Source organism: Engraulis encrasicolus, chromosome 6 (assembly GCF_034702125.1).
Source record: "Engraulis encrasicolus isolate BLACKSEA-1 chromosome 6, IST_EnEncr_1.0, whole genome shotgun sequence".
NCBI classification, from domain to species: domain Eukaryota; kingdom Metazoa; phylum Chordata; class Actinopteri; order Clupeiformes; family Engraulidae; genus Engraulis; species Engraulis encrasicolus.
In genome coordinates this window covers 44,871,890-44,890,433 of record NC_085862.1, presented here as the reverse complement: position 1 = coordinate 44,890,433, position 18,544 = coordinate 44,871,890, and the positions used below count along the sequence as shown (strand labels likewise).

Genomic DNA, 18,544 nt, shown 5'->3' with positions numbered 1-18,544 from the left:
TGCACAATTTTAGTCCATTTTTTAAAATAATTGTTGAGTTCGGCCCGCGACTTCGTTCCAGATTTTGATTTTGGCCCTCAGTCAATTTGAGTTTGACACCCCTGGTCTATACTGTATATTTTAGGGCTTTTGTGTCTTTATTTTGCGACAGGACAGTGAAGGAGAGACAGGAAATGAGTGGGCAGGGAGAGACGGGGAAAGACTGGCAAATGACCCGGGGCGGAATCGAACCCGGGTCGCCGGCATAGTAACCCCAGTGCCCTACTGTTAAGCCACGGCAGGGCTGTCTGCTTCTTGTTTTAATTTCCTAACCATGGGTTTTTCATCATCTCTCTTTGTTTCCCATGTTTACACTTGTCCTATCATGTGTACGGTTCTGTGCGATCGGTGTAATGTCTTCGGTCAGATGGTCTGTTTTTGCTTGGTAGCCACTGCCTGTTTGCTGTGTATCTCTGTTCCCCTGGTTTGTTTTTTCATTGGTATGTTAAGTTTTGCTGTTCCCCTGCCATTGGTGCTTTGTTTTGTTGCATACTCCTGTTATTCACTTCTTATTTAGACAGGACAGTGAATAGTGGGACAGAGAGACAGGGGAGGATCGGGAAATGACCCGGGTTGCCCGCATAGCAGTGCAGTGCCCAGCCGACTAAGCCACGGCTGGGCCTATTCACGTTTTTTTGATCCATGTCTGCTGTTGCCTGTGGTTTTCTGTTCCCCTCTTTTTGAAACCCTTTTAAATTTCGAATAGTTTTAGGTACTGCTGTGGACAGTAATATTCAAACTTCTTACAGCTTTTTCACTCTATGGTCATACATGTCTTTTAGTTTTTACACACATGTATCTTGTGCGTGACCGTCATCAATGGTGTGCCTGGAGTCTTACCTGTACGTGTATCATGTCTAGTATGTCAATGTTCAATGGTGTTTGATGTCTTGATGTCTGTTATGTATGCCTGATGTAGGCTGTGACAAGTCTGTGGTATTGGAAGGAACGAATTTCCCCTTGGGGGCAATAAAAGTCTATCCACACACACACACACACACACACACACACACACACACACACACACACACACACACACACACACACACACACACGAATAGGAAGAGGAAAAGGGATAACTGCAAGTGTGGCCTTTAATGAATTCAATGATCACATCTAAACAGATATTACAAACATCACATTTTAATAATAGTGAACTAATTTATGCACATTGGGCATCACACTGGCAAGCCATGTGGGCCACGGCTGTCTCTCTCACGTCCACGGTCTTCTCAGAGAGGCTGCTCAGGTCCACAGCGCTGGTATCTGAAACAGAAGACAGAGACAACGCACATAGACAATTAAAAAAGCTGCATCGTAAAAAAATAAAGAGGGTAGAGATACTGATCACTTCCCAATGGAAATTATGTACTTTTTAACATATAAGTAGTTTATGTGATTTTTGTGCCAAAGCAATAGAACAATGTAAAACCAATTGTGAAAGAAACAAAAAAGACACTCACGGGTGGGCAGGCAGTGGTATGCGACGGTGACTGGCATGGTCTTCAGTGGGAGGCATCCAGGCAGACAGCGCAGCACGGGCTCGACAGAGTAGCATTTGGAGTCCTGTCCATTCACAATGATCTGCTTCTCCAGCTTCACGGATTCAAGCTTCATGCGGCACTCTGCAAACGTACAAAATAAAAGCGTGCCAGCTCAGTTGGACAGGTGGAGAACTAGGTGGTGAGAAGACTAGGAAAATGTCAATGGACTTGGCTCATTTTCTTTTTTTTGTATAATTCTATTTTACTTAGTCATGATATGTATACATTTCAGCTTGGATAAAATAATTTGTATTATGACCTAAGCCACAGGCGTTCTTACAATGCAACAGTTGCTTTTTTAACATATCAAGACATTTTGCATAAATGTATTTACTCTCTACCTATTCATCCCCCATATATGTGTGCCTCCCACCCCTACCCATCAATATATATACTTGGCTCATTTTCTTACGGTTGCTGTCGCGGCAGCTCTCGGCAGAAAGCACCCAGGAGTGGGCGAAGCTGACAGAGCTCTGTGACACGTAACCACTTGGTGTGGAGTATTCCTGTCTGATCTCTCCGTCAGCCTTGCCACAGAGACCGCAAACCTGGCCCTTCATCCAGTCTGCTACGTTCACCTGGTGGAGATAGTTTTTTTACTCAGCCAGATGCTCTCAATAATATGATGGTGTCCACTACAGCACAACATGGCACAGTGTAACATTGGACTCACCTTCCAGCTGTCTTTGTTCAGGTACACCTCCTGAAGACCCAGTCTTGGTGCAAACAGGGCCAGACCATCAGCTCTCTGTTTGATCAGGATGGATTCTGTGAAAAATAAAGACGAAAAACAAATGAGCGAATGGATGAATGAAAGAATGAAGGAAGTAGGATGTTTTAAAAAGATTTGGTTGATGATTAACTGCAGCTGTGGGGAGTCTTCCACCAACATTAAAGGGGTTCTGCAACTAAATTTATTTTACAAACACAGAAACAGAGGAGAGTAGACAGACCTGTTGGGTGCTGGTAGGGAAGGCTGGACACAGGAACCTCGATTCCGTTAACCTTCAGGAGAATGTCATTGCCCACGGGGTACAGATCGATGTCACTGTTATGAAACGGAAACCATTTTATGCAAATGATCAGCAACACAACAAGCACACAAGTGCACCCAGAGACAGGAGAAAGCCAGAAGTAGTGAAGTGAAGGTTCACTGTTAGCAGTAACACTTACATGTCAGACAGCTTGACGTTCAAGTGCTTCTGTTCAGAGAGTTCATCCTTCTTCAGGAGGACGATGAATTTCAGCTCCTCGGTGCAGTCCTGAGCCAGCACCTGGTAGCAGGAGTTTGGCATCTCATTCCTGTACTTCCTGTTGTTGAAGGTGGTGAGGGTTTCACGGAACATGGTGCACTGAGCTGGGAACAATGGAGACATACTGTAAGCTTTCGCAAAACTGACATTGTTGTAAATGAATGACAACAACATGACATAGTAGACGTGTAACCTTTTAAACTGTCAACAGCTCAAGAAACTGAACATGTTCAAAGAATTTGGTCATAATATGACATTGTAATGATTGATCCTAGGGCATTTTCACATATAGTCTTAAAGTTTACCAGACTCATTCCTCTGGACCAAAAAAATGCTAGTCAGAAGTAGATCTCAGTTCTGTTTTTGTTCACATTGTGTGTGTATTACAAAAAGAACAGGCTACTATTTAGCAAACTCTCCTGAGACCATGCTGACAAAGGTCTCCGGGTATGTGTCCGGGTAAGTGTTCGGTACTTTTCACATATGCATAAAATGATGAGTCACTGCTCTGAGTTCTCTTCAATGGCTGAAAGGGACGAGGTGTGAAAACTACTTACCAGAAGTTGCATCAGCCAAAAGGTGTTTCAGATCTTCAACAAGTTCTTTTGGAATCTCTGGGTATCTCTCAGTAATCTCTGCCAAGTACTTCTTGACTAAAGCCTTAAGATCCTCTTCAGTGAGAGGCACAGCATAAGGCAGGGGCACCAATTTGGACAGTGTCATCTACAGGAAAAGGAAAATACACCACATAATGAGAAACTATGTAAAAGCTTTTCAAAAGTAACATAAGAAGAATAGTCTGACAGCTAACTAATAAAAGTATATATTGTTGTTAAGTGTCTCAACCCTTGATTCAATTAAACTAAGAGATTAAACTTAACTAAACCCAGAATAAGAATGTCTGCACTTCATCTTCTGCATCTCATCACAAGTCTACCAACGCTCCTTTAGTACTACAAAATAAAATGGACTAATGCCCCCCCAGTGGCAATTAAGCACCGCCCCCTCTCAGCTACCTCTTTCTTAATGCCCTCCTAGGGCTCCCCAACGCCCCCTGGGGGTCTGTAGAGCCCCTGTTGAGAAACACTAGACTAGACTCGGGGACGAGCACAAGAACTTACTGTGGGTGCCTTTGCAACAAAGTCGAGAGCCTTATTAGTTGGCACAGAAACAGACAGTTCAATCTCCTTTTCAGCATTTTTGGCTTTGGTGACGGTGATTCCGTTGGTCAGAGCCACTCCAGGGATGTACTCAGCCAGCCTTAACAGACACAAAACAGTTAGTTACATTAGTTAAAGGGCAATATCTAATTCATTATCTGGTTCCCAGTATGACCGCATCTGGTTGTCCACCAAATTGATGTGTCAAATGTCAATAATTCTGCCATTAATGGCTAGATCACAACAAAAATTGTTCTCTAGACCGCTATGGGGAATAGAATAACTGTATCAAACTTAGAATCCTTTATATCGCCACATGTGATATGGATGTAAATAAAAGTCCCCTGCAGCATTGGCCATATATTTGGCCAGGTTGCCAATTCTGTGCTTGTGTTATTAGTCTTTGAGTCTCTCTCCATCGCAACATACGTACTTCTTGGCGTAGGTGATGACAATGGCGGGGATCTTCACCCAGTCCACAGCGGCGCGGATAGCGGGAGCAGTGCCAATCTGTCCGGTCTCACCCTTCAAGATGACGGCAAACTCCTGGCACTCAGCTCCCCATGCGATCTTGGACTGAAGACACAAAAATCCTCATATAAGTTCATTATTGCAAATAATTGCAAATTTCACAATGTTTGATTACCATTACAAGTATATTAATAGAAAAATTAAGTATACAAGTAGTACAACTATGATAATAATACATTAAGAAATGAGTATTATTATTAAGCCCTCATCCCCACCACCATATCTGCGACTGAACATTCCACCTGCACTACTACATCTGTGACTGAACTTTCAACCTGCACTAACTCAAAACATACACATGCACACACACACACACACACACACACACACACACACACACACACACACGCACACTGCACTTTCTGCACTAAACCCAAACATACACACACTGACACACAACTCATACTCACACACATACACACACACACACACACACACACACACACATACACAGGTACACACACACAGACGCACACCGCACTTTCTACCTGCACTAAACACACACACACACACACACACACACACACACACACACACACACACACACACACACACACACACACACGCACACGCACACAAAACACATACAAACACACACACACACACACATACTGCTGCTGGTGTATTTAATAAAAAACCTTTTTTAATTATTTATTTCTTCAAATGCTACTATTACTATGTCAGAACGCTATAAAGGACTTTTAGAAAAAAGCACAACAAAATACCTCCTCTTAATGTATGTTCTCTACAAGTCTTCTGTTGTCCAGTCTTGCACTTTAAATGTCTGTATGAGCAATGTCTACGTCCATACTGTCTATGTCCATGTATGAGTACTGTCTATGTCTATACTGTCTATGTCCTTACCTAGATTAGTCTATGTCTGCATGGGAGAGCAAGAAACGCAATTTCAAATTCTTTGTATGACCAGTGCATGTAAAGAAATTGACAATAAACTTGACTTGAACTTGAACTTGAACTTGATGAGGGGAAACAAGGGGTGACAAACCATGACTTTGTGCTTGCTCAGGATAACACCATCAGCACACAGCTTGAAGTTGTCTGTCTCAGCCAGAGCAACGAGGATGGTCTGGAGCCTCCAGTTGGTCTTGTCAAGGTAGGCGGCAACCTGGTAGCCCAGAAGCTTGTGGTCGGCTCTCACGGCGCGGAAGGTGGCCACCACAAGAGGTTTCATGGCATTGCCCAGGTACTCATTCTAATTGTAAAGATGCACATACCATTAATACATCTACACACTTTGTGATAAACACAAAAGAGTTTGATAGCAAGATATCAATACAGGGCATATTTTTGCTCATTTTTTGAGACATAAAAGAAGAAAAGGGAAAAATAAATTCCTGTTCACCTGCTTGAAGATGTTCTCGAAGCTGGCTGCACTGCTCCTACTCACGTCTGTGCTGGTTCTGTGCTATAAGGTGAAGACAAAAGTATAGAATAAATGTACAGTACAGCCATTTTACAGCTATTTACATGATCAAAGAGGACATGCTGCTGAAAGAACTAAATGAGAGGGTATTTACTTACCAGGTGCACATGGTTCTTTCTGAACTTGATTTCCTGTTGGAAACACAGATAAAGCACAGATTTACTTGGACTATCTAGCAATAGTAATGTTTGGGTCTACCACTGTCAGGCGCCCCTCTGAAGGCAGTTAATATTACACATATTTAATAGATAACATACACATAATATTACACATATCATTGTACTTTGCTTTAATTTGCGTTGCTTTAGTGATTTTGAATACCAGATGGAAATTAGCCTTTGTGCTACAATTGTGCTATAATCTGGCAAATTTACACGTATGTATGTAATGTATGTACTGTGTATACTATATGTTCATTAGTGTGCGCTGTCCTGACACATAAAAGTAAGGAAAAGAAAAAAGAAAAGGTTTTTGGCAGCAGCTTAGCTTAGCTTAGCTTACCTGGGAGGAGCGTCTGAGGGACATGGCGCTGGAGCTGGAGCTGCTGGAGGAGACGGAGGAGCTGAGCCTGCTGCTGGAGGAGGAGCTGGAGCTGGTGCGGTTCCTCAGGCCGTTCTGCAGGATGTTCCTCAGCCTCAGCAGGATGTTCCTGCCCTCGGGGAGGTCTTGCTGGAGGGCTGGCAGAGCCTTCAGGATCTTCTCGGCGGCCAAGGGTCCGACCTGGACCTCGACCTCCAGTCTCTCGATGGCTGGGCCGTCGGCTAGAGATGAAACAGGAACGTTGTCAAGACTTCTCGATATTTGTCTTTCTGATATTTGTCTGGCTTCTGATATGTCTGATATCATATGAATCTATTTGCATTGTACTACTAATATATGTGTTTATTTTCACAGCTTTTCACAACCAAACACTGGTTGGTATTATTTGGCACTATGTTCAATGTTCTATGTGAGCTCAGTGCTCAGTTTACACTGTCTCGAACTTTCAAAAAAGCACCAAATATCTAACAGGCACAGACACAGGCAAACGACCAAAGCCAATAAGAATAGTATGGTTCCTCACCGGGTCTCACAGCAAGCACGGCTGCGTGCTGTCCAAGCAGGTTGAGCAGAGGCTGTGTCCTGATGAGAGCAGAGTTGGTGGACATGAGCTCAGCGCATCCCTTCAGACCCAGGATGGGGGCGGGCAGGCAGTAGGTCTTGTGGATGGAGGAGCCGGCCTTGAGCTGAGGGGGCACTTCAGAGGACAGGTCGGAGTAGATCACTTCAGAGGACTGGGCCTGAAACACCAGAGTAGGAGCAGGGACATGTTAATGAAATACAAATCGGCTCAGCACTCGACTGCACCAGACTACACCAAGAACCCGGGCTCGATTCTGGCCTGAGGATATCTGACGAGCCTTCCGTGTCTCTTTCCCTGCTAATTTCCTGTCCCTCTCTTACTGTCCTGTCAAAATAAAGGCATAAAAAGCCCAAAATATATACATACCGGAATATATGAAATACAAACCAAAGAGTCTGAGATAATGATCAGAGGCACAATATCATTTTGCTAAATAAAATTGTGTTGTTTTAAAAAGGCTTAATAATAAACTGCGGTTGACAATGACTTGTTTAGTTTTTTGTAAGTTGCTTTGGATATAAGCCTCCGCTAAAGATAATGTAACGTAATGGTGAAGTGAGATAACGTAAAGGTGTGTAGCATTATAAAAGTAGAAAGGAAAACACAAATGCAGTAAGTCCCTACCATGCTGTTAGCGAATGAAGCAGTCATCTTGGAGGTGAATATCTCCTTGGAAAGCTGCTCAGTTGCAACAATCACGGGGACCATGGGGGTGATTCTCTCACTGGACAGATCCTCAATGTTTCTGGCAATGGCAAGGGTCTCCAGGCTGCCAAGATCAAGTCACAAACAAAGAATGAATGGCATTACCATGGCATGTTATTTTGTTATGCTGTGCTATGCTATTGTGATCTATTTCAGTGGATTTCATGAAGATTTTACTCCGTAAAAAAGGGTGTGTCAAGGTTTCAGAATAAACTTATATTAATGCAGATAGAGTATTTACAACACTGTGGAAGGTCAAATTACTCTATTACAGACACTATTAACTCTGAATATGTTACACTGTGACCAAAGAGTAACGTTAACACTATTTTTGAGTGGGACCAAATGTTATCCAAAACTGAGATAACTTCAAATCTTTAAAAGTTATATTAACACTGGTATATTTATTACTGTGTAATGATTTTCATGTCGCCAGACTTGGAAATCGATGGTAGAAATATTCTTACCGCACGGCTGCGATGTTCTCGGGCACCTCCATGGGCAGAGCCTCGACCTTGAAGTTCAGCTTGGGGATATCAGCTCTGATGGCGATCTTAGCGGGCACCACGGTGGAACCTCTGGCACGGGCCATGACTGCGGCCTGGATGAAGGCGGTGTTGACTCCCATCACAACAAAGGTATGTGCGGAGATGCTGAGGGGGGCGGATCAATTAAACGCTGGTTAGCTCATCAGAAGTCACTTGTTACGTAGCCTTTTCATGCAGATGGGATCGCCAATGATCCTATTTGATATTTGATGAAAAAGCTTAACAACACTGCTGTGCCACTACAGACAGTTGTTGTAGGTAACAGATATTACGACATTGCCATTATCATTTCGGTGGCAATATGGTTATTATTACAGTGCAAAAAGAGCGTTTAAGAGTGATTCTACGATTCCCCTACGCTTTTGGCAAAAGCAAAATGTCAATTATCAGTATTTTTTTTTCAACTAAATGACCTAGACGTTTAAATAGTGTATACAGCTCCAGGCCACTTTATTAGAATAGCATGAAAAAGTTGATTTATTTCCATAATTCCATCAATAATGTTAAAGTGTCATGGATTGTAGATGCATGGCCCAGTTGTTTAACTATTCCAATCATTCAAGTTTTTCTTTTTACATAATTTGGCCTTCCAGCTCAAAAAACCCATGAATTGGGAAATTCGCATTATTAGAATATTGTAATAAAATCACAATTTTCTTCATCAAAATTAGTTTCACATCAGTGCACATCAAATCAGTTGAAATTTGGTACTTTCTACATAACATGCAATGTTCAATACTTGGATAGGACTCTCTCTGTCTTAATAACGGCCATGATGCGTTTAACATTGAAGTCAATGGCAGAAACAGTGCAGAGTGGCCTGGAGCTGTATATTTAAGTTTCCAAACAAGCAAATTGCCAAGCTTAATCTTAAATCATTTGATAAATACTCTAATGAAAGCGAACATTTGCTTGATTATTTTGTCAACAGTGTTATGGACAAATACTATGTCATTTCAAACATATATAAAAGTACTACAGAGTTGAAACAACATACGTTTGAAAGTGCTTATGTCCCTTAGCAATAATGTTGTCATTAATCTGTGCAACTGATATAGAAAATGTGATTGTTGAGCTTCATAAGTAGGATTTTATGATTCACTGTGATACAGACTGACACATTTTTCATTATAAATCCCTGTAACGTCTGATTTGAATTTAATCACCCTCCTTACACAAGACTTCCTTCTCCAGAGCTCAAAACTTACCAAAAAGTCTTCCCATATCCTGCCAAAGAGGTTATGACATCACATGATGTTATTCGTATGGCCTAAGACCAAACCATTACTGATTTATGGAGGGGGTTTCAGACCGTGACACGGTTAACACAGTTTTCGTGGACACACACAAAATGGCAAATTTCAATGACAGTTTTGTCATATTGTGATGATTACTGTGAATCAACATTTGCAATCGTCTTGGGCAAAACACGTTTCTTTACATGCTAATATGAAGACTGAATCTGACATTTGGAAAACAGGACGGCATGAAAACGCCATACTCATTCTTGCTGAGGGAAATAATGCCATGTCTACACTGTCTGTATTATATGAAAGATAAATGTCTTCTAATGTCCAAAACATCATTGGATGCAGTTAATAGTTAGTGGAATTGGCAAATAAAATCCACGGACTTAAAAGCGTAGTCGAATCGGAGAATCGCTCTTAAAGAGTTAAACTGATGCGGTTAAAGATGATATTTGAGAAATATGCCACCATAACTGAAATATTTAACTGAAACACTGATATCAACTGTGATGAAACATAGAGCAATTGTACTGTATTTATGAGTACCTTGGGATGGCCTCAGCCTCCAACTTGAAGTCAGCCTTAAGCAGCTCAGCAGCAACAATGGGCTCAGACAGAGGTGGGGTAATGATTCCCCTAACTGTGGATTATCAGATAGAGAGGGAGTTGTTTTGTAACAGCTGGTAAGTACAATACCAATCAGTAACAATATCAGTACAATAACAATCAGGTGGATTATTCCGATTTTGATGACTAAATGAGTGTTACTCTGGCTAACATGTTCTCATACCTTTGACGGTGGCAGCAGCAACAGCAGCAGAGTAGAGACTGAGTTCCATGGGCACACCAACAGCAGTGGGGAAGATGCGACGAACCTCAGCAGCCAGCAGAGGCTTAGCGATGTGGGCAGCAATGCCAGTCTGCAGTGCCTTCAGGGCATCCTTCAGCATGGTCTTGGCATCAATGGTCTGGGCAAGCTGGAGATGAAGACAAGCTTTTAATGTTTCAGCTGGTATATGAAGACAAGTGAAAACAAGCAACATCATCAACTCATCTCAGATGGATGGTAAGATATACAATATATACATATAACCAAGGACTTAAGAAATAATCATTGCTACTACTTTCACCTTTTCAATTTTTTTCTTGTTTTTTTGTTTAAATAATTCTTTAAATAGTTTAATAATTTAATATTGTTTTACATAGTCAGCGTACCTCAACTGCGCGGTCAACAAGAGCCTTGTCAATGTTGACAAATGCAATTTCTTGTCCCATGACCTTGGCGTACATGGAGGCCAAAGGCTGGCTTTGGGGCAGAGCTCTCCATTCCTTAAGCTGTGAGCCAAAAGAAGAACACAATATTGGAACAGTATGGATAAACAAGTTATAATATGACATGTACCATGCAAAAAAACAACCCAATGTACTTTATTATGTTTATGTAAATTCACTATAGAATTAAAAACACAAGAAAGTAAAAAGTATGTATAGAACTATGCATTGTACAATGCAGAAACAGTTTACATCTAGCCACCGATGTAAAGAAAAGTTCTATACTTACAGCCTTCATGACTTGCTTCATCTTGTGCAGTCTGTCGATCTTCTCGTGCAGGGCAGGGGACTTGATGATGACCTCCTGAAGACCCTCGGTTCTGATTCCAACCTTGAGGTAACCAAGAAGGCGATTAAAGGCCATGATGACGAACCAAAGCAATAAGGAAAACACCTCAAAAATGGTTTTCTTACTAGCAGGCTTAAAACTGATTCAAAAATATATATATATTTACCTCAAGAACATCAGCGGCAGCTCCGGCAAGGTAAGCACGAGCTTTAGCCACGATGGCTCTGGGGAGAATAGTGGCACCGTCGTTGATGATGAAGGCGCTAGCGGCAGCTCCGGCCATCAGGGGGTCTGGGCAGGGGAAAAAAACAACATTTCAATATTTGTATTGAGGGGCATTTTTGCGTTTATTTTGATAAGGCAGTATGAGAGGTGAAAGGAAGTGAGTGGGAGAGAGAGATGGCGAAGGCTCGCCAAATGACCCAGGCCGGAATGGAACCCGGGTCACCAAAAAAAAAACATTTTCTAAAGATAAGATGATTAAGAAAACTTGTAGAAATTTGTATTACAAAGTGCTGTTTTGATTCAAGTCTCAATAAAAAATGTTTCCTTACTTCTGTAGATGTCAATGTGCATGGCACGGCTGTAGCGGTAGCTCAGTCTGTCCACCTTGGGGCTCAGGATCTTCATGGCAATATTGCTGGCAGCAGCACTGACAAGGAAAGACAAATGAAATTACATGAAGATATTGCCAACTCTTACTTACATAATCCCACCCTGCTGATTGAATGCATGCATGTTGACATTCATAAATAAAGAAAATTCATTTGAAAAGAATCACTGAGCCTTTTAAATAATAATAATAAAAAAAACGTTTAAAAAAATGTAATTTTGTAATAAATCTCTGGCCTTTCACCCGCTGAAACAATAAAACACTGGGCCTTAATCAAAACCTAGTGCAGTGCACTTCCAAGTGTATCAGCCTAATTAGTCATGCCCAGTGATTGGATACTCTTTGGTGAACTCTACGGAATATCCAATCACTGGGTATGACTAATAAAGAGTATCCAATCACTGGGTGTGACTAATTAGGCTGATACACTTGGAAGTGCACTGCACTAGGTTTTGAGAAGGGCCCACTGATGGCAAAATGCTTACACGACAGCCATGTCTGGGGCGGTGCTTCTGGACAGGAACTTCATGTGGGAGTAGGCAAAGCTGACCAGCTGCATGCTGCTCTCCTTCTTCAGCACGTTGGCCAGAGTGGACACCAGAGCCACGGCGGGCCTGGTCTCGAACAGCACGATGCAGGAGACCATCCTGAGCTCAGGGTGCAGGGTCTTGTCCATAAAGAGCTGCAGAGCCACGGGCTGGACCTGTTTCACAAGCACAGTAACAAAAATGGGGTGTCAATATACGTAACTCGCATTTGGTCCCACTCTAAAATAGTGTGAATTGTACTTTATGGAATATGAAGTAATCATCTCGTGGTAGAGTTGCAATTACACTGGCCTTAACACTGACTGGAATTTAACACTGACATTTTTCTAAACTGATGGACTCTCTGCATAGTTATTAAACCTCTATCTGAAGATATAAAAAATTTGCTATAGAGAATTTTGACACCCAAATAAATCAGCCTGATGGTGTCACACACGCAGGCAGTCAAGCCAGAGATAGACCTCTCATGGGTGAATGTGGAGGTGATACATTACAGGTACGTACGAGCTTAGGGTCCCTCTTGGCGATGTTCCTCAGGGCCAGAATCACATCAACCTGTGCTCTGACTGGAAGAGCAGCGGCGGCAGAGCCAAATCCAGGGAGGATCTTCATGATGGGTTTCAGGCTGGCAGGATGACCTGCGTTACCCAGAACCTTGATCAGCAGAGTGATTTCAGCGATGTCAGCCTTGGCAATGGCTTCAGCGACACGGTCGTGGATGGGCTGCAGAGGAGAGAAGACAATAATGAGCACTTCAGCTCGAAGGAAATAGCAGCTTATTAAGCACTCATTGATACCTTAAAGTAACATTAGCATATGGGAAATACAGATAAATCACTCACCTTCAGGAGCTCAGCTGGGCAAGTGGGAACGGCAGCACAGAACTTGGCAATCATGGTACCATAACCCAACATGGTGATCTCACGCAGAACAGGCTGTTCCTGAACCTTGTGGTGGAGAGCCAGGGTCTAGATGATGGGAGAGAAGAGTTATAATCTTGTAATTAAAAGAAATCTATTCAATATCACTGTCACACTGAACTTCACAACTCAAAGGTGAACAAAACTATAATTTTAAAGCAGAAATGTCTGCACACTTATATCCATTATTTCAGATTTTTTTTAAATTGCCAAATATTCAGTCTCAAAGACATTCCTCCGGGCACACAGAACCCAGCAAGTTTGCTGATAAAAGTCTGAATTTAAGCAGACATTTGTTTTTGCTCACAAATTCTATTAAAATCTATAGTTATGCCCGCCCCACTTACAGAGAAAAGTCTGATGATTTCCAGATCAGCAGGAACCATATGCACGGCAGCCAGAAGAATCTGAACGGTTTCGGGAATGGTGATTTGTCCTGCTACAAACTGCTCCTTGATGAACCTCACAGCAGCTGAAGTTCCAACAACTGGGATGGCATCCAAAATGAAACGTCTGCAGCAATGTAGCACAAAAAAGAGAAAAAGCACCGTCATAAATAATTAAGTGTACTTGGAAGAAGCATACTAACTGTTTTTCATACAGGAACACTAATTATTTTAACAACAGTAAAATGTTACATTGTTAACTGTGCTACTTAGATAACTTTGTTCATCCTACCGAAACTGTGGTAACAAATACAAGAGAAAATCAAAAGGTAACAAAGGTACAAAGATACAAGGATACCATCAACTATTGATGCTAAATGTAGTAAAAGAACTTAATGTCAATGTCTGCACATAGTATACTATATGATCACAGTCCTTCACACATCCAACCTCACTTTCTGCCGGACTGCAGTTTAATTTAAGTTTGTGAAAAACAGCAATATGGAGCTAATAGCCTTCAAGAGTGTCCAGATTGAGGGAAAAGTGCCCTCATTGTGAAGAGTAATGCAAATGGAACTTAACATTTACATCAACATACTGTCATACCTGTACTCGGGTTTGGCATGGTACTGAGTCCAGATGGCCTCGATGTTCTCGAAGGTGGCCACACGCAAGACCTGGATCAGCTGGATGAACTTCAGAGGAGCATCCTCATGGACCTTAACGACATTGTTGGCAACCAGATGGTGCAGAATCTCCACAGCCTGAGAGAACATGACAAATTGACAAAAAGACAAAAATGACAAATTATTTTTCAGAAAAAAATTGTTTTGGAATTTCCTTCTGTGTGGAACCATTGGGCCTGTGTGATTAACAAAACCATACAACAAAGAGTCTTCTATACAAGATAATTATATGTTTATAAGCATTTTTTGGTTGTTGTTTTTTAAAGCACATTGCCTTACCTGAGAGAGTGGGTTGCTGATTCTGAGGAGCTGGATTGGAGTCTGGAGGATTTCAGTGGCAAACTCATACTTGATAGATCCACGGAGCGCATACTCAACATTAGCCTGAACAATTGGTGTCCTCTCGAACTGAAGGAATCTCAGGCTTTGCCTGTTATGCAGAGAGCAATGTATTAATTTAAACAATTGCACTGTACACAAGACGTAGCTTTATATAGGTAGTTTTAAAGATCTTATTCAGTAATTCAAAGCTCTTACTTGGCCTCCATCTGGGCAACTCCGCCCATCTCAGCAATAGGTGTGACCTGGTGAAGCTCCCTCACTGTGGCTTCAGTGATCAAAGAACCAGTGGCACTTGGCTTGACGATGTAACTGTAGGTGGCAGCTCCAGACATGCTCTTTGACTTCTGTGTGGTTCAGAAGACACAGATTCAGTGAGTGTGAAAAACACTAACCTAGCTGCTAATTTACAACCATACTACACTCTAAGTGACCTCTATCGCTTACCAGCTGACATTCGGGGCATGTTTCCAGGTAAGCCAGGCCCAGATCCTTGATGATCCTCTCCTGACAGTTGGTGAGGTCCTTGGACTTGGTGACAATAATGTGCTGAGCCTTGACATCCTCATTGATGAGGTAGTGGGTCTTGCACACTCCCTGGGCTCCAGCCTTCAGGTTAAAGATACAACATTTCAGTGTCATGGTAGAACCTCAAAAAAACACCAAACAATATGATTTTTGAGTTTTGATTGCTGACCTCTTGCAGCTCATAAACATTCTGGGTTTTCTTCAGGTTGAGCTGAAGGATGTTCAGGATACCTCTGTGGATATTCAGCACTGTAGCAGACACTTCAGCAGGGGCAAAGACATTACCAACCACACCATTGGTGTACTCAAACTTGATGGGGATCAAGAGCTGAGAAGCCAGAGCTGAGGTGAGCTTAGTGGCTGGGACAAAGGGATCCTTGGGCCACACACCGCTGTACTCGAAGATCTCAGGATCAGCAAGCTGGAAACACATACGCCATAGGTAAAGATTTCAGGAAGAATGACACATGAGTTGAAACCTAATTCTGGTCCCTGCACACAAAGGACATAACCTCTAGTTCAACCTATAAGGAGAACTGAGCAATTTAGAATCACTCTAGCCCACAACAGATGTCTAAAGTGATCTCCATCATCTTATACAAAGTGACATGGCTAGGCTAAATTTGCAAATGTGTACTTCTTACAGTAGGTAAATGCCACAAAATGGGTTAGATATGTGCACACATAAACAGCACAAATGTAATGTCCAAAAAAGTGACATTGTGTAGAGCAAAGGCAACTTTAGCCATTTTGAAAAGTAAGCTAGTAATAAAACTACAGACAATATAGCTTTCTAATAGATAGGGTGAATTCAGGTAAATTGGGCCATTTTTTGCATTCACTTATATCCCAAAAAGTGGCCCAATTTACCTTAATTCACCCCCCTATACTAGTAAACCCAGATTACCTTCAGCAGGAAGATGTTGTCAGCCACAGCACTGATGAGAACTTTGCTGCTGACTTTCAGTCCTGCTCTGGCCAGTCCTTCCACAGGAAGGCCGCCCAGGAGCAGTGCCTCATACTTGTAGGTGTAGGTCTTGGAGGCGGCAAACTCAGGAGCTGTGAGGAAAATAAAGGCAATTTAAATTTTCTTGCGGGCAGTGCAACAACAAACATATGGGCTACATACAACAAAAAGTGTATCTATATTTCATGTTCAATTTGATATTGTAACTTACCAATGTTTACATGCTGACCAGCTATATGAAACAAATAAAAAACATTTATAAATTAGTTTTTTTTTTCATCAGGATTAAGCTTTCTTTAAGGAACTGCTGCTGCCTGGCAGTAGATATATATCTATGAAAACCAGGACAAATAGACTGAAGAACAGTTCTTAATCCAGCTCAATCAACAAGGAATGCTCAATTTCGTTGTACGCGTTACAATGACAAATGAAAGATATTCTATTCTATTCTAAATTCAGGCACACAGGCCTAGAAGTATCATAGAAGAATCTGATTATCAGCATTACAACCTTTGTGAAACTGGAAGACTCAGACTTACCCACGAAGGCTATGGCCAGGGCAAGCACAAGTAACCTCATGTTTCAGGGATGCCAGGAGCTCAGGGCAGACCAGGATGGGAGACCCTTTTATATATGCCGAATCTCATCTATGCACACAGTCTCTCTGTTCATCATTAACTAGACTGATGTCATGACCACCTAGTGCTGCCACACGTTTTGCCTGGAAAATGGAATGGTCTTTCCTGGAAAATGGAATAACTGTCCTGTTTTGTTACAATGCACTTCCTCATATTACCCCATTGAAAAATTAAATATCACATATCATGCTCTTGAATTTATGTGTCCCGGTTATAATAAATGTGTCAGATGTCAGCACTAGGGCCGACTTCAGGCAACTCCACAGGCCGACAAGGATTGTCCTTAGTATAAAAACCCTTTATTAATCCATGGGCATTGTTACAAAGATGAAACCGCCAACCGGTTTCAACCCACACTGGGTCTTCATCAGGGCGTAAACAGAGGAGGAGTCCCATGGTTGACCTATTTATCAGTTCAGGGGGTCACATGGTTACCTCGGTGATGACTGACCTTTCAAGAAAATAATTAAAATTAAAATATATTTAAAGAATATAGTCCATTCTGGGTGTGTGAAATAAACACCATTTCACATGAACAATGCACAATGTATCAAGGAATAACCAGCATAATCACAGCCGTTAATTTCTATTCATGACAGCTCACCACGCAAAGGAGCCAATGCAACTCCATGCCATTCCTGAACTGCCATGGTCATTCACTGCAGCTGATATATTTGAGTGGCGTGGCAAAATGCATTTAGTCCTAGTGGACTCGTACTCGGACTCTGCAAACTTTTCACAATCAACTTTAAACACATCCGCAGCAGTCCCTGCTATCCGCAATCTAACGGCCTTGCTGAGTGTGCAGTGAGATCCGCCAAGCACCTGCTGGAGAAGTGCCACCGTGATGGCTCAGACATTCTACACACTCGTAACATTCCCCGTGAGGGACTCCCGTCTTCTGCTCAACGCCTGATGTCTAGGCGGACCTAGCCTGATTATCATCGACTTTCAAACCTCTTCGAGGCTTGGTCTGACCAACATCATAACAATTAACATTTCCCAAACGGCCTCCCTTGGTTTGCAAACGATTGTTTGCTTCCCAACAAAGTGGGAGGAGTTCCCGTATTTGCGGGAACTCAGAAAGTACTTGTATTGCTCTTGACCTGACTGGTAGCAAAGCTGAAGCTGTTGCGTCACTTGGAGGGCACGGCCTGGCTAAGGCGGACCAGGACCTTCCTGCCAGCCACCACAGACATGCTCAGACCCACCATCCATGTCAACGTAGCTGCTGCCATCACCAAACACAGAACAAGGGGGAAAGTGTATCATGACCGCAATACTCACCGTCTCCCTGCACTAAAGCCCGGTCAAACAGTCAGAGTGCAGACTGAACATGGTTTTGATCAAGTGGCAAGAGTGGAAGGCCCAGCCCAGCAGCCTGATAGCTATGTGATAGCATCACAAGGGAAGAGCTACATCAGGAACAGGCAACATCTCCTCCGGGTAGATGAGGACCCACCCCTGAAGAGGACGTGCCACTGACCTCCACCTCTCCGGCACCTGATGGAGAGAATGACACCAACAAGTCAAGTCAAGTCAAGTTTATTTATAAAGCACATTTCATATGGCTTACATAGACTCAATGTGCTGTAAGATTAAAAGGAGGAAAAGTAGAAAATTTAAAAACAGCACTAAAACTGAGTGAAAATATAAACATATATAATAATAGGTAGAAATAAAACAAAATAAAACCCATTGCAA

General features: G+C 42.2%; 1 protein-coding gene across 1 annotated transcript; it reads right to left on the bottom strand.

The window, feature by feature from the left end:
• Nucleotides 1–1,134: 1,134 nt before the first annotated feature.
• LOC134451346 (vitellogenin-like) lies at nucleotides 1,135–16,806 on the bottom strand. Its single transcript, XM_063201743.1, has 34 exons — nucleotides 16,742–16,806; nucleotides 16,414–16,434; nucleotides 16,143–16,294; nucleotides 15,405–15,656; nucleotides 15,155–15,316; nucleotides 14,906–15,054; nucleotides 14,648–14,798; nucleotides 14,289–14,446; nucleotides 13,644–13,809; nucleotides 13,219–13,344; nucleotides 12,881–13,099; nucleotides 12,314–12,531; nucleotides 11,770–11,867; nucleotides 11,382–11,506; nucleotides 11,156–11,257; nucleotides 10,810–10,929; nucleotides 10,385–10,571; nucleotides 10,141–10,234; nucleotides 8,267–8,452; nucleotides 7,719–7,863; nucleotides 7,035–7,251; nucleotides 6,473–6,732; nucleotides 6,070–6,102; nucleotides 5,891–5,953; nucleotides 5,534–5,740; nucleotides 4,430–4,572; nucleotides 3,958–4,096; nucleotides 3,394–3,559; nucleotides 2,757–2,940; nucleotides 2,537–2,631; nucleotides 2,257–2,351; nucleotides 1,996–2,161; nucleotides 1,503–1,664; nucleotides 1,135–1,305 (listed from the first exon to the last, which is right to left on the bottom strand). Exons 1-34 carry the CDS (start codon nucleotides 16,779–16,781, stop codon nucleotides 1,202–1,204), a joined length of 4,905 nt encoding a protein of 1,634 aa, XP_063057813.1. The 5' UTR covers nucleotides 16,782–16,806; the 3' UTR covers nucleotides 1,135–1,201.
• Between the last annotated feature and the right edge of the window lie 1,738 nt (nucleotides 16,807–18,544).

Coding starts and splice junctions, on each gene's coding strand:
- LOC134451346 (XM_063201743.1), bottom strand. CDS start 16,781: ATGAGGTTACTTGTGCTTGCCCTGGCCATAGCCTTCGTGG. Junction 13,100..13,218: donor GCCCAGCTGAGCTCCTGAAG/GTGAGTGATTTA, acceptor TCTCCTCTGCAG/CCCATCCACGACCGTGTCGC. Junction 11,868..12,313: donor GCCCCAGACATGGCTGTCGT/GTAAGCATTTTG, acceptor TTTCCTTGTCAG/TGCTGCTGCCAGCAATATTG.